Source organism: Ylistrum balloti, unplaced genomic scaffold (genome assembly GCF_031769215.1).
Source record: "Ylistrum balloti isolate Yb309-2 unplaced genomic scaffold, AGI_CSIRO_Ybal_v1 Utg370066, whole genome shotgun sequence".
In the NCBI taxonomy this organism is placed as follows: Eukaryota; Metazoa; Mollusca; class Bivalvia; order Pectinida; family Pectinidae; genus Ylistrum; species Ylistrum balloti.
This window is the reverse complement of record NW_026782111.1, coordinates 639,361-665,130: the sequence shown is the minus strand read 5'-3', so window position 1 is coordinate 665,130 and position 25,770 is coordinate 639,361. Positions and strand designations below refer to the sequence as shown.

General features: G+C 35.0%; 2 protein-coding genes across 2 annotated transcripts in view; one reads left to right on the top strand and one right to left on the bottom strand.

The window, feature by feature from the left end:
- The window catches only part of LOC132549558 (insulin-degrading enzyme-like), a 33,896-nt gene extending 28,517 nt beyond the window's left edge, over nt 1–5,379 (bottom strand). Inside the window, exon 1 of the mRNA XM_060213496.1 lies at nt 5,313–5,379. Coding sequence (XP_060069479.1) covers nt 5,313–5,377 — 65 coding nt within the window. The 5' untranslated portion in view covers nt 5,378–5,379. The remainder of the gene's footprint in view (nt 1–5,312) is intronic.
- A 974-nt stretch (nt 5,380–6,353) lies between these two features.
- On the top strand, nt 6,354–20,167 carry LOC132549586 (uncharacterized). The gene is made up of 7 exons (XM_060213527.1): nt 6,354–6,389; nt 9,212–9,304; nt 11,613–12,504; nt 13,764–14,717; nt 15,549–16,276; nt 16,967–17,184; nt 19,791–20,167. Exons 2-7 carry the CDS (start codon nt 9,239–9,241, stop codon nt 19,861–19,863), a joined length of 2,931 nt encoding a protein of 976 aa, XP_060069510.1. The 5' UTR covers nt 6,354–6,389; nt 9,212–9,238; the 3' UTR covers nt 19,864–20,167.
- The last annotated feature ends 5,603 nt before the right edge of the window (nt 20,168–25,770 follow it).

Genomic DNA, 25,770 nt, shown 5'->3' with positions numbered 1-25,770 from the left:
CATGCAAATTTGTGATTTTCCCTGCCCCGGTTAATGAATTTTAGGCAATGGTAACATTAACCCTAATGTAGGAAATAAGTGGTAATAACCACTGCTCTAGAAATCCAACTTATCATATATATGTAAGAAATAAAACTCTTATTAAAACTACAATATCACAAACCAATAATCTCAAAACTCATACTCATACTCAAAATTCATACCATCTGCTACTTTTACCACTGAAATCATTTAGCAAGAATAAACACAAGTGGGTTTTTGAAAATAGCTTCACCAGTATGTAGATACTTTTGCTGATAACAGAAACTAGATTTACACAATTCATTCATATATACTGTTTGTTTCGAAATGTAGTTTGTTACAGACTTACAATATATAGGGATAAGAAACTAGGCCCTGCCTGGGGTTAGCTTTTGTGTTTGTATACTGAGCTGTGAAATCCCCTATTCTCCATGTTGTTATCTAACCTTACTTACTAATGCCCCATTCACTTCTATGCTGATCACAGCCATTTTTCTGGGCTAGTGAGAAGTGAATATCATTTTTTTTTTTTTATTTTGTTTTTCAAGATTTTACAAAGGTATGCAACACACGATATATACTAGACTCACATACACATACACACCCTGGCACACATCACACTACACCCATGTACACTTACTCAAAACATGCACTCATTATTTCCTACTCTTTCCTCTTTGCTGACATGACATACAATGTACTACTGTGTTTCATTCACAAGCCCCAATAATAATACAAACTCAATGACTGCTGTCATCATCATCATCATCATCATCATCATCATCATCATCATCATCATCATCATCACATAGTTATCATCATGATCATCGTATCATCATTACTTCATTATCATGATCATCACCATATCATCATCATCATCATCATCATCATCATCATCATCACTATCATATCATCATCAGCAGTAACACATATTCAGTATCGTAATCATCATATCATCATCACCACTTCATCATCAACCTTTCATCCTCATTATCACATCATACACTGATCAACAACAGAGCTGTTTATTATTATTTGTGTTTTGCCTCATCATCATCTATTCACACCTAATCCCCAAACTTTATTCAAAATTATATGTTTTCAATAGTGTAATCCCAAACCAGAAGTGCAAGCATGGATTGGGAGTAGCGAGATACGCCCCACATAACAGCCTTTCCATGTTGCAACTTCTGCTTGTTTGAAACAAAGTGTAATTCACATTAAAAAAAACATAAAAAAAAGAAAAAAAAACCTTTGTAAATAATTGAGGTGTGAATAGCTGGTGATGATTCTTTGTTATCTGCCCTTGTTGTCAAAGATTACACAGAGCATAGTACAGCCAGACTAAATGATATCATAGAGGAAATATCAATAATTAACATTATACATAGATTGCTCTCTCTCACTGAATCATTCTCTACAATTACAGAATATCATTTTCTCCTCCTCAACAACGACGACGACGACAACAACAACAACAACAACAACAAATTGAGTCAATCAGGTTTGGGCAACCCCTTACACTGGTTATAGTCCTGCATTAGAGGGATAGTTATATGTATAATGCTTTACATGTGTAATTAAGTAATAATTAGTTTCTCAAATGCAGGGTAATTTCACAATAGACACACATGAAGTTCTTTTAAATTTTCAACAAAAAAGAATGTCATATTTTTTTACATGGTCCAATAACTAGTGAAACATTTTTTACATAAAAAGTTAATAATTCAATCGTCTTAATTTGCTATTTATTATTTTTTTTTTTATTTTATTTTTTTTATTTGGTAAAACACAATATTAAAATACATACAAACATGTAAAGTAACAATTTTGTTGAACCAGGATAACACAGTAAAGTCCGAAGACTTATTTCCGCTGTGGTCCCTTTTCATGAAAATCTCAAAATATTTCTCTTCCATTAAATGCTTATCAACTAGTGTGGCTAAAAATAGAACACAGGTGAATTCATGCTCACCTATGTCATATGCACTAAATGCTCCCATTGGATATACACTGCAGCCAATGGAGATCAAAGTCAATGATATAAATAGTCATTTTAACACAAAGGTTGATAACAAAAATGGATATTTCTTAGAGAAGTTTCATATATTGTCTGTCACTTGATCATGGTAAAAAGGTGATATTCTTTTTCGTTGAAAAAAAATTAAAAAGAAAAAAAAATCATATTTCTATTTCAATATGACCCCGCATTTGAGTAATTGGTAAATAAAAGCAGTTAGAACTATCCCTCAGATGCAGGACTATTACTGATATGTGGGGATACACCCTTGCTATCAATAGGAAAATTGCTCAGTTTTAAATGCCACCTATTTGAAGATGATTTTCTTCAAAGTTTTGACTGAAAGTGTTATACAATAAAATAGTGGTATTTCAGTTTTTAATAGCTTAAATATGAATTTTGTTGCACAAATATCATAAAGTAAACAGAAAGTATTTGTCAAAAAGTTTCCATAAATCAAAATGAAAATTATTAAGTTTTCTACTACCGTACACTTTGAAAAGAATAATTATGAAATTGAAAGAAGGCTTTGTAAACGCAGCAAGGCTATTTAACTTTAACATTATCAATTCACAATTGCATTGAAAAGAGATAAAGACCGTTTCTAACCCTTCTGCATTATGTGTTCCTTATTTCAATCAACATACTCAATTTATTAACAAAGGAAATTCAAAAAATCTTTGGAAACAATTTAAGGGCTTGGGCTATGAAAGAGGCAGGAAATCAAATCCTAAAACAGTTTTACATATTGATGGTGAAAACTGCCATGATGTTGTTACCATAGCCAACCATTTCAACAAATTTTTCACAACTATTGCTTCAAAACTTGTAGATAAATTACCTTTATGTAAAGGAATTTATCATTATTCTACCAAATTATTTCATGATTTTTACTCTAAAAGGAATCCAAAAGGCGTAAAATTTCATCTTCGCCATGTTTCAGAAGCTTTTGTTTATAAAGAGCTATGTAACCTAAATGTATGTAAAAGTACAGGCCTCGACCAAATTCCTGCCAGATTTCTGAGGGACGCTGCACCAATGATCAAAATTCCAGTCACATTTTTAATTAACCTTTCAATATCTGAAGGCGTAGTTCCGGACGATCTAAAAACTGCGAAAGTCATTCCTTTATTCAAAAAGAAAGATAGACTGCAGGCGGAAAATTACCGTCCTGTCAGCATTTTTAAGCATCGTGTCTAAAATTTTGGAAAAAGCCGTTTACAACCAATTAGAAACTTTTCTTGCTAAAAATAATTTATTGTATGAACTCCAATCTGGCTTTAGGAAGTCATACTCTACTGATTCTTGTTTAATTTATTTAATTGATCGAATCAAATCTCAAACAGCCAAAGGTCTTTATACAGGCATGGTCCTACTTGATTTACAAAAAGCGTTCGACACGGTGAACCATTCGATCCTATGTGAGAAATTGAAAATCATTGGTGTCGAGTCCTGCAACTGGTTTAAATCATACTTAGAAAATCGATCCCAATTAGTGAGTTTAAATGGAGTGACCTCCGCAATGGACAACATCCATTGTGGGGTCCCCCAGGGTAGCTTACTGGGCCCTCTTTTATTCTGATTTATGTAAATGACATGCGGATAAGTATAGACATTTCCTGTAAACTACTTCTGTATGCTGATGACAGTGCAATTATTTTTTCACATCACTGTCCCAAAACAATCTCTTCAAAATTCAAAATACCTCGGTGTTACGATAGATAAATTTCTATCTGGAGAGGAAATTGTCTCCAACATTATCCACAAAATCAACCAAAGACTTAAATTTTTGTACAGAAATAGTAAATGTCTATCTCTAAAATCTCGAAAAACTTTATGTTCTGCTCTGATTCAGTGCCACTTTGATTATGCGTGCACCTCCTGGTATGAAGGAATTACTAAGAAACTCAAAGGTATACTCCAGACTACCCAAAACAAAATGGTCCGCTTTATTCTTAACCTTGATAACAGAACAAGGATCACTGTCACTGAATTAGAAAAACTAGGCATGCTTAATGTAGAACGAAGGGTCTGTCAACTTCGCCTCAACCATACTTTTAACATCTATAATGGTAAATGTCCACAATATTTATATGAACTTTTCTCTCTAAACAAAAACTGTTGTGGTACTAGATCTGGAACAATGAACTTCTCAATAAAAAACGTTAAAAGCATAGAAAGTTCTTCCTTTTCTACTTCGGCCGCAAAAGATTGGAATTCCCTTCCAGAAAATATTAAAAATTCTAAAAATAAATATCATTTTAAAAACAAAGTAAAACATTTTCTGATGCTACAATCAAAAGGTGAATTTGACAACCCCTTCGTCTACTATTGAGCTCAACCTCCACTTCTTTGCGTCTGATTGAACGGGTAGTGATGTTATATTATTGTTCATATTATATTATATTATTGATCATGTTATATTATTATGTAATACCTCTTCAAATCCCATCCTTTTTCATAATGCCCTGAAATGTGCCAAAACATTTTATTCACTTTCAGTATTTGTTTTCATATCTTCTATGTAAATGTAATTTTCTTTCAAATATAGTGCTCTGTTTCATTTATAGTTCATGAAAATTAAATAAAGAAAATTAATTCAATCTCATTTCCATGGCTTTACATCCCAACCGGAAGGATTACACCTTAAATGGACCCCATTGGAAATAAGCCTATTTTAAAGGCTTTGTGGGTAATCCAAGGCCAAAGGCATTTTCATCTGGTTTTATCAAATTTCTCTCTTTTTGATTGATATTTCTAAATTTTCAACTATTTTACTTAGAAGATTTGCAAGCACAGTGTAATTTAATTTCTGCGATACTAGTTTAAACTGTGATATTTCAAGGTATGTGAAATTCTTCTGTGATATCTTATATTTTATAATTAATAATTTTAAGAAATCCACAATAATTTATTACTGATTTTAATTGTTATGGAATTGCTTATGTAATATTTGTAATGTGTAATTTTATTATGCCTTTGACTGAATAAACAATAAATAAATTATTTGCCCATCTCATTTAGCAATTTATGCCATCAATTTGTTATGATATGCCTTCTTTAAGATCACTATGACTTCATATACACGAATGTTCTTGAGCTACAATGTTTGAAATTAAAGCGCATCCGTATAACTTGTACATGAAGCTCAATTCATATAAATCAGCTGTGAAATTGTTACATCCGATCACAGGCTGACCAGTGTCTCGAATTCAGTTAATTAGCAAACCCTATCATAAAATATTAAAGCAACAGTATAGTTTTTTGGTACCTTTGTAGTTTTAACGAGCTCCTCAGCACAAAGAGACTTCTTGGAACTTGGTTTATCAGTAGCATACGCAAGTGTTTGTGCAATATCATTCACAGATCCTATATCACTCTCCTTCATTGGAGGTAAAATTATTTTGCGAAAATATAAATTTAAAATCCTTGGCGGCCCGGAGCTTATCCGTGATATTTATTTCACTTCATGGTATAAATCTGTACCATGCATGTGTACAGAACACCATCAGAGTTCTTGTAATTTTATGTAGATCAAATTTATTAATAAAAGTTGTAAGTGTTGATTTGACTATTTTTTGTTGTTTGTATGAACATCTCGTATTGTATCACGAATTCCAAAATGATTACTGTAGCAGAACTGAGTGCAGTTGTCACTTATACCAGTCGATTAAACCCTTTCTATACTATAAAAAAAACAAACATATCATTTAAAGATATCAAATATGAACAGGTATAACAGTTCCTTCCTTATTCAATACTATTTTTTCCCAAATTGACATCAACGGTAAAGCAATGGTAAATATCACGTTTGGATATCAGAAAAAATAGCTCACTGTCGTAATTAAGTGGAATAGTTTACCCAGAGATGTAAAATACATTATTATAGGTCCATTGTTTATCAAATATATTACAGATGCAACTGATGTTAAAGATTGAAATATTAACCGACAGTCATTGGAAACCAAAAAAAAAACCATTAAATAAAACTTTTTTGTTAAACTTTGTAATACAGTGTACATCAGAAGTAAACAAGTCATTATTGTATATAGTTCATCGATATGGATATCGATGCTCTCATGACCAGTATCTATTCAAAATTTTTCATATTAGTTCAAATTAGATAAAAAGGAGTTGTCTCCCATGGTCCAGTATTGGTGTTGGAATTACCTACTTTCGGTTTCGTTTCAAATTCCGCTTATCGATTGTGGAATGACGGATGATGATTCTGTTGCTAATAATTGACAATCTGAATCGTGAAAATCAATAGCTGTAAGATATACACAAATTTATGGATATTTAGTCATATGATTGAACACGTATGGATTGTCCACAATTCTGTGTACAGGTACTAAAGGGAGTTCCTCTGGCGTCTACACCACGCGGCAAATATTTTGACAGATAAATAATTTCCGTGAAAATATCTCAAGTATGATGTAGGATTCAGAAGGAACGAATATTTTTATTTGTGTACGATATAAGATGAATATAGGCAACGCATTGCTTGCATTTCTAAACAATTTTACCTATCTTTTTTTTAAAATGAGTTGGTCGTTGTGGATTGTATGTGACCAGGTGAACTATTTCACCTAATTCAATAATGTAATTTATTTTTCAGTTAATTTACTGTATTTTAGATTAGTGTACATGTAGGCCAAGTTGTGTATTGTAAAGTTATTATGCAAATTAGGGTCTAAGTATATATTGACGAATTTTTAGTGTATAATTGCAGTGCACCTGTATTATGTGTAAGGCAGAGTAAGAACTGGTTATATCTATACACAGGCACTGGTGATGTATATGGAAAGTGGTAACCACTTAATGGAGTATCAGTGTTGTATATGTTCTATGTATAGCAGGGTTTTCCATAGTTTTGTTAGTAGTAGGCTGTGTAGTGAAAGTAGGATGCTGGCCTGCCGTGTACGTGTAGTCGTGTACAGAACATTAATACGGAACTGGATTGGTGTAGGCGGGCAAATGATCAAAGTAGCCGGTCAAATTGGCTGGCGACCGGCTCTTATGGAAAACCCTGGTATAGGTATGGTCATGTGACCTACCTACCTAAGTATTGTTCAGTATTACCTGTACTGTCCATGTCTTGTCTGCATGACATTTGTATGTAATGTCCATAACTAACTTGACCCATGACATGAACTTTTAATTGACCTTTTATTTTATTTGCTGTATTTTTGGAGGGAAAGTTCTTTGTGTAAATTGTCAGAAGGAAAAGAGCCTTAGCTGGAGATAAGTGTGTTTCTCACCTCTCATAATAATGTGATATATACAGAAACTAAACCCTTTTAGTACTTATCCTAGTAGATCGGGTTAAGGTGTATGATCTGCAACCCATAGTCGAGGTTCAATCTTTATACGCTACTACTTGGATTATATAGATTGCAGGTGGTAAAGCTCAATAAACGAACGAACCTGACCTGGTTGTCCTAGTCATTTTCTTAGACCCATGTGCAACCCGGTTACATGTACATAATACAGGGTCTGTCTTTCAGGAAGTTTGTTTGGCTCAAATTGCAGAGCTGTCAATGAATCAAATTATTCATATCATTAAGAGATATAATCATTTCAAATTATTGATATCAATAATTCATTTAATGATAAGATAATTCTGTGTATTCAATGTTATCAATTAAGTTTAGTTAATGATGTCAATGAATTGATGAGATCACTAAACATATTATTGATATCACTAATTCAAATAAATGATATCAGCAAATCAAATTACTGATTTTGATAATTTTCAGGAATTATCGATATCACTTGATGCATTTATTCCAATAAATTATGTCAGTAAATGAATTCGTGGTATGGCATTTTGTTGTGATAAATACTAAAATGGCACTCAATAGTTTTGTCATTTCCTGTTCGGGAACTTGATAGGAATGTATATTTTTCCTTGTTATATATGTAGATAGTTCTGATTAAATTCAATTTGCTATAACATTCACTGACCAAAGTATAAAAAATTTTACTTCAGATATCCAAAGGTTTCTTTTAAAAGGAAAGATCAGTTTGACATTTGCGCAGTGTTGAACATAATCCTCTCTTCCAGGCGACAGAGCTTACTTCTTTGTCTGAGTTGGTAGAGCCATGGGTTATCATGCCAGAGACCAAGCTTTGATTTGGCTAGAGGAATTTGGCAGAAATGTTTTAGTTGTTTGCAGCTAATAGTTCCTTAACTGTCAGAATCCCTTAGATTAACCACAAAACTTCATATATATATAAATTCCATAAATCCATAGATATATTTATTATCTTGTCCTCCACTAGATAAATCAAAATAAACACAAATGCAATCAAAATTGTTTGATGTGCCATACTGTTTCAGTTTTCTGCTGGTCCAAAGGACCACTGAACTTATGGCGTGGTGTGATGTCAATCCTCTGACTATCCATCATCTGTAAAGTGTTCCTAAAATTTGCTACTAGTTATAAACAACTGAGCTGATTTTGGTTAAATTTGGTCAGAAGCATCCTAAGTTGAATTGGAATCACTTTGCATAAATGGTGGATCTAGACCTTCAGGAATCTGAGGGACAGGACCCAGTAGTGGAACATTAGCAAATCCTTTGAAATTCCTATTAAGTGATGACATGATTTTATCTGAATATGGTCTAAAGCATCAATGGAACTGAATTTGTATAAATGGTGGATCTGACCCTTGTGGGCTTCAGGGACAGGGCCAAATAAGGGATATAGAGGGAAAGCTGTAAAATGTTTCTTCTGTTTGTATGAAGTTGTCTTGCCAAGAAGTATATTTAGGGATGAAGGTAATCAGACTGGAAAGGAGAAATCTAGCAAATTCTTAAAATATTTCTTCATTACTCTAGGAATGTCAGGGTTTCATCCATATATGGTCTGAAAATCCCTTGGCTGAGGTGACCTCTATGTGATATACTGTGTATATTTGGGTATGACCATTTAGGGGAAGAGGGATAGGGTTATATAGCAGAAACAGAAGAAATATTAAAATCTTATTTTGAAAGAACTTTCACTTAATTCTGTGAAGAGTATCCATGGGTAAAGGGGACTTGATTTGTGAACATATGAACAACCACAACCCAACAAACTAAACCCCCACCCCCACCCCACCCCCTCCAAAAAAGTCAAGGTTAGCCTCTTGTTTATATGCAATGAATACATTATATATTTGCAGCATAAGTAATCTGTGTAACACAGGAAGATGGCAGGAAAGCTGAAGATAATCGATAGCAATGGTGAATTAATTCCGGATTTAGAACCAAGAGAGGTAAGCAATTGATGGGATGAAAGAAACAATACAAAAGACAGACAAATGAAGAGAAATGGTCAATAAAATATATAGAATTACATTGCCAAAAAATGAATGATACAGCTGTTTCATCATTGTCAGTACACCAGGGATTATGCTCACTTTTACTTCTGCACCCCTGGAATGTTTCATGGCAAAATTGAAGGCACAAGCAAAGTAATTTGATTAAAGGCTGAATTGATCCTCTGAAGATTACAAATCACAGACACCCAACTGCAAATCCAGTATAGATAGAACCTTCAATTTTGCCATGACATGTTCCAGGGGTAGAGAGAGCAATAGTGAGCATAACCCCTGGAGTATTGAGGATGCTGTTTTGTCCTTCGAGGACTTGTGAGTGTTGCCAGGGACCTATACCATTGAAACCTCAGGAGGTGGTTGAGGAAAATTCAATCCTTTAAGATAATCGTGGTGTCAGTTACATGTAAATTGTTGTCTTAAAGTCAGTTCCTGACATGTTTGACTTTTCCTGTTTCCTGTTTCAAATAATTGTCCTTTTGTCTAGGTAGCAGTTGTCATGTTATAAAGATGCTTTTCATTCATTGTGGTGTAAATTAAACGTCACACTTTTGACCAAGTAATATTTTTTTTCAGTGATTGTGTCAGTGTTAGGAGGCTAGTCTGTTGTTTATCTAATATCCAGAGGTTGTCATGTTGTCGGGAAGGCTCACTCTTATCCAGCACTTGTCCGGTTGTATAGAAGTTGCACTATTGTACAGAAGTTGTCTTGTTGTATAGAAGCTGTTATGATGACTGGATATTGTCCTCTTATCAAGTAGTTGTCACGCTACCTAGAAATTGCCATGTAATCCAATACACATTGACTTAAAGATGGCTTGATGCCGTGCATCATCATTTTCTCTTAAAAGTTGTCCCATCGTCCAGTAATTGGCTGTCATGTTGTTTACAAGTTTACATAATGTCCAGATGTTGTCATCATTTAAAGAAGTTGTCATGCTGACTCAGTAGATGCCATGTTGTCCATAGATTATGTTGTGTAAAAGTGGTCCTGCTGTCTGGAACTTGCTCTGTTGTTCAATGGATGACATGTTGTTTAGAAATTGTCATGCTGTCTAGAAGTTGCCCTGTTGTTCAATGGTTGTCATCATGTAGAGAAGATATTTTGTTGTCTGGCAGTTATCCTTTTGTTTAGAAGTTTCCTGTTGTCCATTAGTAGTCATGTTGTCTAGAAGTTTCCTGTTGTCCATTAGTTGTCATGTTGTCTAGAAATTTCCTGTTGTCCATTAGTTGTCATGTTGTCTGGAAGTTTCCTGTTGTCCATTAGTTGTCATGTTGTCTGGAAGTTTCCTGTTGTCCATTAGTTGTCATGTTGTCTGGAAGTTTCCTGTAGTACATTAGTTGTCGTGTTGTCTAGAAGTTTCCTGTTGTCCATTAGTTGTCATGTTGATTAGAAGTTTCCTGTTGTCCATTAGTTGTCGTGTTGTCTAGAAGTTTCCTGTTGTCCATTAGTTGTCATGTTGATTAGAAGTTTCCTGTTGTCCATTAGTTGTCATGTTGATTAGAAGTTTCCTGTTGTCCATTAGTTGTCATGTTGATTAGAAGTTTCTTGTTGTCCATTAGTTGTCATGTTGATTAGAAGTTTCCTGTTGTCCATTAGTTGTCATGTTGTCTAGAAGTTTCCTGTTGTCCATTAGTTGTCGTGTTGTCTAGAAGTTTCCTGTTGTCCATTAGTTGTCATGTTGATTAGAAGTTTCCTGTTGTCCATTAGTTGTCATGTTGTCTAGAAGTTTCCTGTTGTCCATTAGTTGTCATGTTGTCTGGAAGTTTCCTGTTGTCCATTAGTTGTCATGTTGTCTGGAAGTTTCCTGTTGTCCATTAGTTGTCCTGTTGTGTAGAAATTTCCTGTTGTCCATTAGTTGTCATGTTGATTAGAAGTTTCCTATTTTCCATTAGTTGTCATGTTGTCTGGAAGTTTCCTGTTGTCCATTAGTTGTCATGTTGTCTAGAAGTTTCCTGTTGTCCATTAGTTGTCATGTTGATTAGAAGTTTCCTGTTGTCCATTAGTTGTCCTGTTGTGTAGAAGTTTCCTGTTGTCCATTAGTTGTCATGTTGATTAGAAGTTTCCTGTTTTCCATTAAATGTCCTTGTGTGCATCCATTGTCCTGTTGTGTATTAGTTATCCAGTTATCTAGAAGCTTCTTGTTGTCCATAAGTAGCTGTCCTGTTTTGTATTAGTTATCTTGTTGTCTAGGGTGGAGATTGTCCCCAGGGCTAACTTCTTAATGTTATTTTGTTTATATTTCAGATATTACTGAAGAGTTTCAATGAAGATGAGTCACAAAAGCTGCTTGAAATTTTTAATGAGGAATTAAATGATTTAGAGAAAATTTTCAGAGTCAAAAGAGGACAGGAAGGACCAAAAGTAGAAATTTATTGTAATCCTGCAAAAGAAACAAAATGTCAAAGGGAAGTGGATAGACTTCTGGAACTAGTACAAGGTTTGAATGTTGAAGGGATAGATTGCCGGAGTCAGATAAAGTCTAAAGATGACATTTTGAGAATTCTGAATAAGGAAGTTGGAGTTGTTTGCATCCCCTCTAAGATGGACGGAAATATCCTCCGAATTTATGCCAAAAATAAAAATGACCTTTATCGAGCAACAAAAAAATTAACTGGTTCTGTAGATAAAACTGGACATAAAGCAAGCAGCAGAGAAGGCCGATCATTTTCCAACCATTCATATGGTTTAGGTGATTCTGATGTAGTGTGTGGAGGCAGGGAGGCCCGTGCTACTGATGGTGTTAAGACCTTCCGAACCAGCAATGGACTTATTGTAAAAATATATAGAGGTGCTATCACAAAGCTGAGTGTTGATGCAGTGGTAAATGCAGCCAACGAACATCTGGCAAATGGAGCAGGGGTAGCTGGGGCACTTTCCAAAGCAGGTGGTCATAACTTTGACAAGGAATGCCACAGATTCATTCAGAAGAATGGCACTATCCCTGTTACAAAAAATGTTGTAACAGGGGCAGGGGCTATGAATTATGATGGAGTGATACATGCAGTGGGACCTCAATGGTACAGCTACAGAGATAAGGTGGACTGTGTGAAGGACGTCCGAAAGACTGTTGTTGAAATACTGAATACTTCAGAGAAGTCTGGATACAGAAATGTTGCTATGCCACCTATAAGCTCAGGTGAGAAGGCTTTAGGTACAGAATATAAAACAAGAAATTCAAACATACAACCAATCTACAACTTGACAACCAATTAAAAAGACTATCAAACAACGGATTGACATTGTACACCAAACAGCAGATTGACATTGTACACCAAACAACATATTGACATTGTACACCAAACAACAGATTGACATTTTACACCAAACAACGGATTGACATTGTACACCAAACAGCAGATTGACATTGTACACCAAACAACATATTGACATTGTACACCAAACAACAGATTGACATTGTACACCAAACAGCAGATTGACATTGTACACCAAACAACATATTGACATTGTACACCAAACAACATATTGACATTGTGCACCAAACAACATATTGACATTGTACACCAAACAACAGATTGGCATTGTACACCAAACAACAGATTGACATTGTACACCAAACAACATATTGACATTGTGCACCAAACAACCAAATGACATTGGTCACCAAACAACCAACTGACATTGTACACCAAACAACAGATTGACATTGTTTACTAAACAACAGAATGACATTGTACACCAAACAACCGGTTGATATTACTCTCCCAACAACCAATTGGCATTGTACACCAAACAGCAAATAAAAATAAACCAGTAAACAGCAAATTTACAAAGACAACGAAACAACAGTTTGATAAAGACATAGAAACATTTACACAGACAACCAATTGACAACAGATTGAACCAAATCTGAACCAATCGACACAGAATAGCAAAGTGCAAAGTTTGAATGAAACATACTGTAACACTGTCAAGTGATTGTAGTCAGTGAGAGAGAAATTTAATCTATCAATATTTGGTTTTGTCTGGTTTTCAAATCTATGTCAACTTGAAACATTCACACAATGTATTCATGTTGTTTGCAATGATACTACACCAAGCAATATGATTGTTAGCTCACTTTGTCCTCTTGTTTGTCTTTTGTCCTTCATCCATTGTGTATCGTCCATCTGTTGTCTATCAACCTTTTTTCAAAAATTGCTACTAGTCTTAAATGACCAAGTGGATATTGACCATATTTGGTCAGCAGCATCTTTGGGTGATGGGAAACAATTTTGTATAAATGAAGGGTCATTGTTTACAGGGGCCTGACAACAGGGGACATTTTGAAATCCTATTCTCAATAAGCCACGTAAGCAATACAGATCCCATGACCTCTTGTCCATTAGTGTTTTCTTAAAATGGTTATAAATAGTGGAAGTCTATTTTGTGTTACAGGACTGTTTGGTGTGCCCACTGACCTTTGTGCTGCCATGTATGTCCTTGGAATCATTGACTTCTCAAAAAACGTTGCCAACCTGAATAGCCTCAAAGAGTTCCATATCATTGATATTAAGGATGAGATCCTAAATATGGTGATGCAGTATTATCAAGAATGGAAACAGAATCCCTCTGCATTATCTCCTAGCATGTTAGTTTCTCAACATCCAGAGGTTAACAAAGGAGACAACTACAACAGGAGCTGGGAAGACAAGAAGGATTGGAACACAAGACAAGGTCGCTGGCATAGCCAAAGTCAAACCCAAGGTCATGGTGGAAGTCAAGGTCATAACCAAAGTGTCAGAGGATCTAGTTGTAATGCAGGTCATCAAGGTAGCAAAGATTACAACCACAGTTATGGAAGAGGTCAGGGTCGTTACAAAGGTTGTGATGGTAGTCAGGGGTATCCTGATGATCATAGCCAACAAAACAGAGGAAGGCAACAACACATTGAACCTCCTGTCAAAAAAGATGCTGGTTCTTTCATTTTCAGAAGAAAGTTGAAGGTTTTGATTTATTCTGGAAACATTCTTCATTGTAACGTTGAAGCCATTGTGGCCACAGATGGTAGAGACAAAAAGGGAGCTATTTCTACAGCTTTAGAAAAAGAAAATGGTTCAAGTCTGTGGACAAAATTTAAAGATATCTCAAATGTTTTCTCTTCAAAACACCTTGGACAAATCACTACAGTAAAACCAAATAAAATGAAACATCTGCGATGTATTTATTACATCATCATGAATCGGTTCTCGCGCTCTGTTCCTCCTTCACTTGAACAACTGAGATATCTGAAAAGTATTGTTTTAAGACTCCTAGCTCAAGCCAATGAATTTGCATTAATGGATGAGAAGAGGAAGAAGAAATCAAACTATCAGCCACTAGAGAAGATGGCAATGTCTATTCCTGGGGCAGGTACAATGAACTGTTGTGTCCATATCAATGTGGGGGTGGGGTTCAAGTAAATGTCAGAGAGATTGTCAGAGGATGTGTGAGAGGGAACTAGAGGTAGGTGTAAGGTGTAAGTATACTATCCTTGAATGAGATTTTTCTCTCTGTCTGCTCCAGTCAACTCAACTGCAATTGCCAAGTGGCAGCTCTGGCTGTATGCTCCCTTTGGAGTTGAGAAAGATCATGAAAAGTAGCAAAAGTTCACTAACCACAGATGATAATTGTGATATACAGTATATTTATCTGAGCTATAATTATCCAAATTACATAATAACTATCATTTGAAAAACTTATACAATGTGATGGAAGATTTGATATTATAGACCCTAGTCTGGATTTGGTCTCTGGACGTGAGAGCAGTTTATTGAGTTTAAAGGTTGCTATTGGCAAGTGACCTTGAAATACCTTTTTAATGGCAATCCTTTTAAACATGATGTGATTCTAACGCAACATTGGTTTGTAGCATAAGGTAAAAGTCAATAAAACAACGAGTTATCAAATCTGATATAAGAAGCAATATTTTTGAGTGCAATTTCAAGTGCCTCTTGCCTCTTCAAGTTGCAGAACAAGCTTAAATTTCAGTTCCTGGTCACTCATTTTACAGAGTTATTGCCCTTTGAACTTTCTCAAAATTTCCATTTTCCTTGTAGGGAATGAGGGGTAGAAGATTTGTCATGCCTACAGATATTCATCTTCTGAACTAAAATTTGGTACACTTTAATGATAAGTTACAGATCAAATTTAAAATCTGCTGTAAAGTAATTGTATAACATTAGACAATTATTTACATTTTAGGATCATTGGAAACCCCACAGTATGTTGAAAAGTGTTCTGAGGTCATGTTCGAAGCCTTTGAAGAGTTCACTTGGAAGAATAAACAAATCTATTTGAAGGAAGTTCATCTGGTTGACTTAAGGGAAGATGTTATCACCAAAGTTTTGCAAGAAACATTCAACAAAAAGGTTTTGAGTCTAAGGTCTTTGCCACTGCCACCACCACATCAGCCAACCCCGCTTCGTAAAACACAACAGTTTGAAGTATCTGGACACTATGACACAATCCCATATGAAGGGTCAATGAGGAAATTGAATCCAGAACAAAACCGTAAAATTGATGAGTGGAAAAGCAAGGCATGCTCAAGGACTCTTGATATTGATCAGTATGTCACCAAGAAGAAAGGCAATATGAAGATAATTGGTGGAGATTACAGCACAAAGCAAGGTGGATCCACAGGGGCCACATGCGGTGATGACACAGAAGATGGTTGCATAATATGTATGGACACTTTTGATGAACCAGTGAAACTAAAGAAATGTGGTCACATGTTCTGCAAAGATTGCATTTCTGAATCGTTTAAGCAGAAGCCGGTTTGTCCAGTGTGTACCACGGTGTACACAGTTGTACAGGGTGATCAGCCAGTTGATGGAATCGCCTGCGTCTATGAAGAGAACAGCTCACTTCCAGGCTATTCTGGCAATAAAACACTTATCATCAACTATGTTTTCTCAGATGGCACACAAGATGTGAGTTGAATATAACTAATACTTTTAATAACTGATTCTTCATCCTATAATTACATCACAGATCTTAATCCTTTAATTACATAAAACATCTTCATCCTTTAATTACATTATGCATCTTCATCCTTTAATTTCATCACACTACTTCATCCAATTACATAAAACATCTTCATCCTTTAATTTCATCACACAACTTCATCCTTTAATTTCATCACACTACTTCATCCTTTAATCTCATCACACTACTTCATCCTTTAATTTCATCTCACTTCTTCAACCTTTAATTTCATCACACTTCTTCATCCTTTAATTACATCACGTGATATTGTTGGATTACAATACTTTGCTGGAAACAACCTTTGACCAAAGTCTTTTTATGCTATCAGCTTTGACTTGTCCATCCTTTCACTCCTTCATTCCTTTACGCTTTTGAAGTCTGTGACTCATCCTTACTTTGACCTTTAAGGTTTTTACTTTTCCTTTCTTGGACTCTTTGTGTGAAATTTTTCCAACTTTTGATACTCTGATTAATTCCTGAATTCATTCATTCTCTGGCCTTTCACTGATTTCAGTATTTACAAGACTCATGCTTCTTTTGGTTCTCCCATTCATCAAGTTCTAAATTTTTCACACCTCATCCTTGATTTGCAAAAGTAGGTACGTTTATTTAATGCTGATTCTGTTTTGAGACAGGAAGAACACCCTAACCCAAGATGTGGTTATAAGGGCCTCAATCGTAAGGCGTACCTTCCTGGCACGAAGAAGGGTCGTGAGGTCCTCCAGATGCTCAAAGAAGCTTTTGAGCAAAGACTGATTTTTACCATTGGTCAGTCGCGAACGACAGGAGAAAATAACGTTGTCACCTGGAATGACATCCATCACAAGACACGTCGCGAGGGTGGCTCAGATAGGTTAGAAGTCAAAATTGAAACATATCAGTGACTATGGTACACTTATTTCTACCACAATAATTGGTGTTATTCAACCCACAAGGTACCAATTACATTATCATTACAACAGATGTTTAAACAAGAAAACAAATCACACATGGATAAATCTCTTAAAGCATTTTGATTGGTTGACTCAGTGAACTTTGACTGCAAGGGTGCTTCATGCACTCATGGAAGTTAAAAGGTGTAAAATTGGTAATATGTGATTATTTTTATTATAATGTGATTTTATATGGATTTCTAATGAAAATAACAAACATGTTAATTATATATCATTTGTGAAAAATTATACACTTTCCAAATATACTAGCGGTAAAAAGAAACGCAAGTTCAGTTTTGGTAATATAAGTTTTTTATCCGTAGACCAAATGTTGGGAAATGTGACACATAAATACCTCAGTGTACTGTCTAAGTAATCGTCGGTTTAAATTCGGTCAACCTGTTACCACAGGCGACGCTGCACAATTTGAGCAGATTTTCCAACAAAGCATGCGTCCGTAGCACTACCACGTGCTATCAACTTGAAAACCATACCAAATCCAAGTTTTGATCAGCACACATCCAGTGCACAACATTTCATTCCAAGGCAATTAATAAGCTGCATGCTGCGAATGTCCGAAGTTGATAGGGGTAGGGCTATTGCCTGAATTTTACAGGGCCAATCGCAAGGTCTCGTCGCCAAGCAATTTGGAGTCCATGAGTCAACGATAGCTCGATTAGTTGGGCGTTTCAGGGCCACAGGAAGATTAACTGACCTACTTCAAGATCAGGGCATACGTCTCTCACACCTACGTAACCGATTTCAGACAGTGATGGAGACAGTAAGTCATATTGTAGGCACTCATGGTCGCTGAGTGTGTCCAAGAACAGTTAGGAATCGGTTACGGGAGTTCAATTTAAGGCCATGACGTCCCTACGTTGGTTCGCAACTTACACCCAGGCATCGTCAACGTCGAATGCAATGGCTGCGTGCACATGCACTAAATCGGTTTCGCTCGGCCTGCTGGAGACGTGTGTTATTTACGAATGAGTCTCGGTTCACGTTGTACAGGTCAGATGGACGAAAACATTGCTATCGACGTCGCGGTGAGCGATATTTTGATACGTGCGTTAAAGAAAACGACAGATTCGAGGGAGGATCTGTTATGGTTTGGACGGGGATTTATCATGGCAAGAAAACACCTCTCGTGAGCATCCAAGGCAATTTTACAGCTGTCCGATATTGGGATCAGGTCCTCATTCCTCATGTCCTTCCATTAATCCAAACACGAAACCTTACGTTGCAGCAAGATAATGCGAGGCCGCACATTGCTAGGGTGTGTCGTAACTTGCTCAACCAAAACAATGTCCCAGTACTTGACTGGCCACCCTACAGTCCAGATCTGTCCCCCATTGAGCATTTGTGGGACAAGCTGGACAGGAGGCTCAGGAAGCGCGTCCGAAACAATGTCACTCAGCTCATGCAGGCCCTTCTTCAGGAGTGGAATAACATCCACAAAGGACCATAAACAATTTGATGGGGTCAATGGTAAGGACTGTTAGAGCAGCGGCTGCAGCTCGAGGTGGGCACACCCGCTATTGATTTTGATCAGGAAATGGCGCAGGGTATCCACGTTTAAACGCTATCCATGCCAACGCCGTCTGTGTTAAGACAACAGAACTTATCAAATTTTAATCAGTAATGAAGGATTAATATAAACATCTTAACAATGATATGATCATCCATAAAACATTTGAAATATTTACCATCGGACAAAAACTTGCGTTTTTTTTTTCCTTTAGTATATATAATGAATTTTTGAAATTTCCAGTTTTTTATATTAACTAGCGGCGTTTCACTACAGGTCCTATCAATACCCTCCAGCTGTTATCATAAACATAACACATGGGTACAGAACAAGTCGATTCTTTCTCTGAATAGCTCTTTTATTGTGGTAGAAACAGGTCACACAAACTCCTAGTTTAGCAGGTGATATTTCTTTCATTCTTGTTATCAATATTTTTCACAAGTTAAAAACAAAAATACTAGCTAAAGCATGCCTCTTTTGCAATTTTTGAAAAAGAACTTGTGTGAAAGAAATATTGTATACAGTAATCACTTCTTGTGTGAACTTGTGTGAAAGAAATATTGTATACAGTAATCACTTCTTGTGTGATCTCTCATATATTTCTTCATTGTCTCATTATTTCACTTAACAGTGTACTTCAAAATTTGTGTTATTTAAATTTCTAAATTGTGAAATAAAAAGAAATAAACATCAGACTTTAATTACAACAGGATTTTGTAATGGAGACAATGAAGATCCAAAGTTTATTAATGACATGAAAATATGATTTTTAAATTATATCATTGTTAAATCACCTAACAAATGGATATGAAATTTGTTACATATCATATCAGATTTATGAAACCGATCATAGTTTTTATCTTTCTGTTCACAGAGGCTCACAGTCTAACTAAAATAAACACCTTTCCAATTCTTTTCATAATTTGGTATAAAATCTAAAAAAACCAAAAAAACTTGTGCAAGATCTGGTTTAAGTGTATTGTCTCCCTTGTATTGAAGGTTTGGTTACCCAGACGACAACTATCTTGACCGTGTCACAGAGGAACTGAATGCCAAAGGAATAGGTTTGTAGCTCCTTGAAGCCTACAACAAGCTCCCATACTAGACACATCTCCTGAGATCAACAATTCTTCAAGCGAGGTGAAAACATTGACCTTGCTGCTGTTGGTCCATTGATCAAACACACACTGTCAGCATGGCCTGTTTCAACAAGTGTTGGAACAATCTTCTTCATTGTAAAGTGATCATTGACATCAGCTCACTATATATAGCTCAGACTGTAAAAGTCCATACCATATAGCCATTATTTTCAAGGGGATGATATTTTCACTATTTCGAGGTACATTAACATGATCGCAAAAATTTAATCAATGAAATAATGTGACACTGTGTATAAGATGTCTTCTTACATGCAGATCGTGAAATTTTGATTTTTTAAAAATATAATTTGATTGTTGTCAAAGAAAATCATGAAAAATTTTGACCCAAGAAATTTTCAGCTATACAGTATTTTATTAGTAATGTTTTTTGTGTTTAACATATTGCCCTAAAATATGATAGCACAATTTCTGATTGTTGTTTATTTACTTATGTAATTACTTATTTACTTACTAATTTCCTAGAAATTTGATAAAGTGCTTGATATTCATAAAGTATTGATACATACATATACACACACACACACACCCCACCACCACACACACACTCACATGCACACATACCTACCTACATACATACATATATTTTAAGCAATTTGTTGATTATTTTAAGTGTTAAGTTGACATTTATCAAAATTTATATATTGGAAACATATTTACAGGATTTAAGTTAAGAGTTGAAATCCAGAAAATTAATGAATTGATGTATTTATGAATTAAGTTTATACATGTTGTTTATTTGAAAGATTTGCACCACTTATTGTTTTCATGATGTTAATTTTGTCTTAGGATCATCTTCCAGTTTTCAGTCAGTTTCTTTCAAACTCAAAAGGCTTACATCACAATGACACGAAGTGAAATTTCTTACATAGCAGTTTGATTCAACAATATTTGAAGGAGTTAATGCCCTTTGTTTTTTTTTTTTTTTTTTTTACAATATTTTTTTTAACATTTAGAGTTTTCAACCAATTTCTTTGAGACATTGTAGACTTGAAAACCACACCATGATATTATGTTATGTTATTTAGTTTTTCACTAATCTCTTTAAAACCTCATATGATTTGATTAATCAGTAAAATATATAGCACTGTTTTCCCTCTTGATATTTTGATAAATTATTACATGTTCCATATTTGTATTCTTTTCACTACAACAAATCCTGAATATTTCTTTGGCATGGGACTAATATAGCTTTGAATAATGACTGTTCAACCAAGTGGCTCTTCAATTTTAAAATCAAATTTGGCCTAGCTGTCTAGTTTCAATGAAGGCAGTCTAATCTAATGCCAGTAATTCAGTTTATACGTAGGAGTTCTTCATTCATATCGCCATATATATGTATATCATTAAGCGCATGAGAAACTTATCATTATCCATTGTAATGACCAATATAAAGGTTATTGAGTCAATTACACTTGCAACTGTAAACTTTAAATATGAATTGTTTTGATTATGAGCAACCTGGCGGAAGGTGCTGCAGAAGGAGCACAGCTCCTGTCCATCAGTCCCTGCCTCATTCCTTAAATGTTCTCATTAAACTTCACACACTTGTAAAACATCGAATTATCTTAGACAAATTCGAGTTTCAGGGTTGAGAGGTCAAATTCATTGTTAGTATCATTATTAGCGCTCTTGCAACTTCATTCATGACAGGACTTTGATCAAATCTCCCACTTTTACAAATGTACATAACAAATTTGAGACTTGAAAAAATGAAACACATCCATGATATGAATTACTATTAAGTAGTCAATTCAGATGTCTCTAATCATCTAAGAGTATTTCAGTAATTAAAGTTTCAGAATAAAAAAAATAGCAGAAAGTGTTATGAAATCTCGTTCATATTGTTTATAAACAGTAGTCACATACAAATATAACTTGTCAAAGCATCTTTTGATGGTTTATTTATTTACATATCTTTTGTTTTATTTTTGTTTTTGTTTTTTTTTGCTCACCTGGCCCAAAGGGCCAAGTGAGCTTATACTGTGGCTGGTATGTTCCTAAGATTAAGCCAGACAAAGTTTGCAAAAAGAAATGACCTTGACCATTAGTCAAGTTCACAAGGGTCAAATTTGTTAAAACCATTAAACAATTTTATCATGTGAACTAATATGCCTAAATGCATGATATTTGACTGGTAATTTCCTAGGATGAAGCAAAAAAAAATTGAGAAATGACCTTGACTTATATTCAAGGTAACATGGGTCGTATTTGTTAAAACCTTTAAACAATTCTATCATGTGAAATAATAGGCCTAGATGCATGATATTTGGCTGGTATGTTCCTAGGATGAAGCAAGAAAAAAATTGAGAAAAGAAATGACCTTGACTTATATTCAAGGTAACATGGGTCGTATTTGTTAAAACCTTTAAACAATTCTATCATGTGAAATAATAGGCCTAGATGCATGATATTTGGCTGGTATGTTCTTAGGATGAAGCCCAACAAATGTTTGAAAGAGAAATTACCTTGATCTGTGTTCAAGGTCACAGGGATCATATTTTTAAAAACATTAAAATGACTTCTTCTCATGAGCTAAAAAGGCCAAGACGCATAATGTTTGGCTGGTATATATATACAAGGTGTGCTCTGCAGGCCCATTTGGCCTCATGTTGTATTATCATTTTATAATTTTACATTTACATTTTATGTGAAGTAAACATTAACTCGTGTAACTTTGTGATTTCTGTCAACATCAAACTTTTGAAGTTGTATTAGGATGGTTGTGTCAACAGATGGAGGCCAATACACTCGCTTTTCATCAAGGCAATCGAGCTTCGATTCCTTGTAAGATTTTAATGTACATGGTCAATTTGGTCAGGGTTTTTGCTGGCTACTTCATCTGCCTCCCGTAGTTGCACCTGTAAATTCTTCCATCTTGGCCAACAAACAGAAATACAAGATTATATATATACTGTATAGTCAGCTAATTTCACATGGATATTTTCACTGTATATTAACATGATTGTGAAAATTTGATCTGTGAAATAAATATTAAAGAATTGTATAAAGATCATCAAAACTGTCTATGCGTGGGTTTCCAAAGAAGAACTTGCTGGCTTACTCCTCTGGAACATCTGCTCTTATACTCCTCAGTAGTTTCCAAGTAAATTTTCTATTTGTTCATATTTTCCCCTAGTTTTATTGAATTTGAGTTTTGATTATGATTCAGCTGACATTTTGGTATTTTATTGTTGGTTTTGATGAAATGGTATGCAAATAGAGGCGACCAAAACTTCAAGTAAGTACTCTAAATTGTGAGCATTTATGAAATAAGGACTGCTGTAATGTGATACAGCATATTAAACCCGACAGAAAATTGTAACAGAGTTTTAAATATTGTAGATACCTCCATGGATATGAGAATATCATGTATTCTTACCATTTGGGTTAAATATCAAGAATAAACAATTTTAAAAGCGTGCAAAGTAGATTTGTGCACTATCTGTATCTGTATTGCTGCGATATATTCCAGAATAGTGTATTCTCCAAAATGTCCTACTAGTCCTTTGCTTACCGGCTTCTACTGTTGCAGATTTTGCTCCCATATTTTCATTTGCCTGAATTTTTTTGTTATAGTTCTTTATTAAATTTATACACCAATATAATCACAATAAACACTTTTTTTTTGGTTTGAATTCTGCCTTTCACCTAGTTGTCTGGGGTTTGATTCCCAGAATGGATGTGAAAAGGCATGGGGTTACCTGCCCAACCATGTGGGTTTTTCCTGTGTACTCAGTTTCCTCCCACAGTAAGACCCTTTGCGTGCTTTCATCCAGGCCAACAAGATTGATTAATATATAAGTTGGAAAATTTTGCTTAAATAAAAAGTTTAAAGTTGTTTTTTTGTTACATGTTGTTTATCGTGTGTAGCCCTCCTGCATCAAATCGCCCGATGTCCACAATGCTTCCTCCATCCCTGTCAGTAAAAAACTTCTGTTATCACTATTTTTGAGAAATTCTAGATGGATCTTCTTAAAACTTTATATGTAAGCTTCCCTTTATCTTAGTTTTGACCATTTGCTTTTAGGATTGATCAGAAAAACACAATGGCTTACAGGTCACCATATTGGATTTCAACAATGAAAGTTTGTCATCGCTTTTTTCTTGAGAATTGATAGGTGGATCTCTATCAATTTTCATATATATGTTCCCCTTGGTCCCTGATTGTTTGATTTTGGGACTGATCAGAGAAAAAAAGACCGACAGAGAAGTACTTAATTGATCTCTCCAAATTTCATTTGACAAGTGGTCAGTTTGGATTTTGGGGTGTAAATCATGTTTGTTTAGAGAGGCCCTCTTTGCAATTTTTTTTTTCAAAATTTGTTGCCCAGCAACAGATCACATATTTTCACTCAAAACTTCAATTGATTAAAAATTTACACATGGTGTCTGTGGGAAACTACAAAAAAAAAAAAAAAAAAAATCATACCAATAAGTTACATGGTGCTGACATAGTTATTGTCCACCAGGAGTGAAAGGAGTGAAGATGCTAAAAGACAGAAAATTAACCAGAATTTTATCCAAAATCGAACCAAATGAAACATATATATGGATGGAGAGATAAAATGTTGTATCTAAATTAAATTACCTCTGGGGAGGAAAGAAATTTACTGGGAAAGGTGTGGTTTGATAACATTCAAAGAAAACTTAAATTTCAATGTTATTGATTGTTTCAAAATTAAATATATCCCACATTACCCCTGGAATCAAATAGAAGGGTCAAAACAGTGCCATATTGAAAACAGTATAAACTGAAAAATGTAATGAAATGACTCGGTAAACCAGTATCATTGTACACATAATCCAAATGTAAACTGTACAAAAACAATAACTGCTGTCCCATGCAAAGGCTTCTTACCAAGTTTGAATGAAAAGAAATTACACCTAAAAATTGAATTTTCTTATATGAAATCTTCCATTCATTGGAATGGATCATTGGCAACCATGTCACTCAATTGGTAGAGAGTCGGTCTAGAGTTTTGAGGGTTCTGGTTCAAAACCTGATCTGGCAGTGCATTTTTTACTCCTGTTACATTACTGTCTAGATCTGTCCGTTGTGTCGTATTTGACAGGGTCTCGTTTTATACACTGTGCATGTATTTTTCTTATTCAAACATAGTTATTTATTCTAAATAATAAATGGGATAAGTTATCACAAACTAGGACCACCTTCTCTCCTATAGATCTATTACAATCTGCATAGAATGTGGTCAAAGACAAAAGAATTGGTACACCACTACAACTATCAGACGAGGCGTTTCGACGTCCTGTGGGTATAGGTTTGTTGGTGTATAGGAGGAATCTGAGGAGGATACTGGAGTATTCTCGTAGAGCTTGACCAAAGGAAGGCAAACATAAGTAAGTAATGATGGATGGCCTAGCCATCTGAATCATCTTAATTAAGACCCACAGAGTTCCTGATGTTGATGCTCCATCACTCGCCCTCTTGTAATTAGCATAATAAGTCAATATTAATGGAGTGCATATAAATGGTGGCCACTGATCATCTATGAGGACTTGAAACTACAAGGGGCATTCTCAATATTTAAGTTTTCAGAAGTTGAACTGGCCACTATACTTGCACACAGGATTTTTTCAGAAAAATGTTAATTGGAAAAAGTCATAAAAAATTGAGGAATTGATAAATAAAACTACTTAATTAATTTGTTGGAATGAGGAAATACAGCAGATGGTGATACAACAGGTGATCTGCTTCATACACAGAAATACCATACAATGTTACTAGGTATTGTGAAATGCCTTAAGACTTCCAACACATCACACCAAAATAACCGAAATTGATACTTCATTACTGATAG

What these genes read in the sequence shown, in the direction of transcription:
- LOC132549586 (XM_060213527.1), top strand. Translation starts at nt 9,239, where the DNA reads ATGGCAGGAAAGCTGAAGATAATCGATAGCAATGGTGAATTAATTCCG. An exon ending in CGGATTTAGAACCAAGAGAG is followed by an intron (nt 9,305 to 11,612) that starts GTAAGCAATTGA and finishes TTTATATTTCAG; the next exon opens with ATATTACTGAAGAGTTTCAA. An exon ending in TCTCAGATGGCACACAAGAT is followed by an intron (nt 16,277 to 16,966) that starts GTGAGTTGAATA and finishes GTTTTGAGACAG; the next exon opens with GAAGAACACCCTAACCCAAG.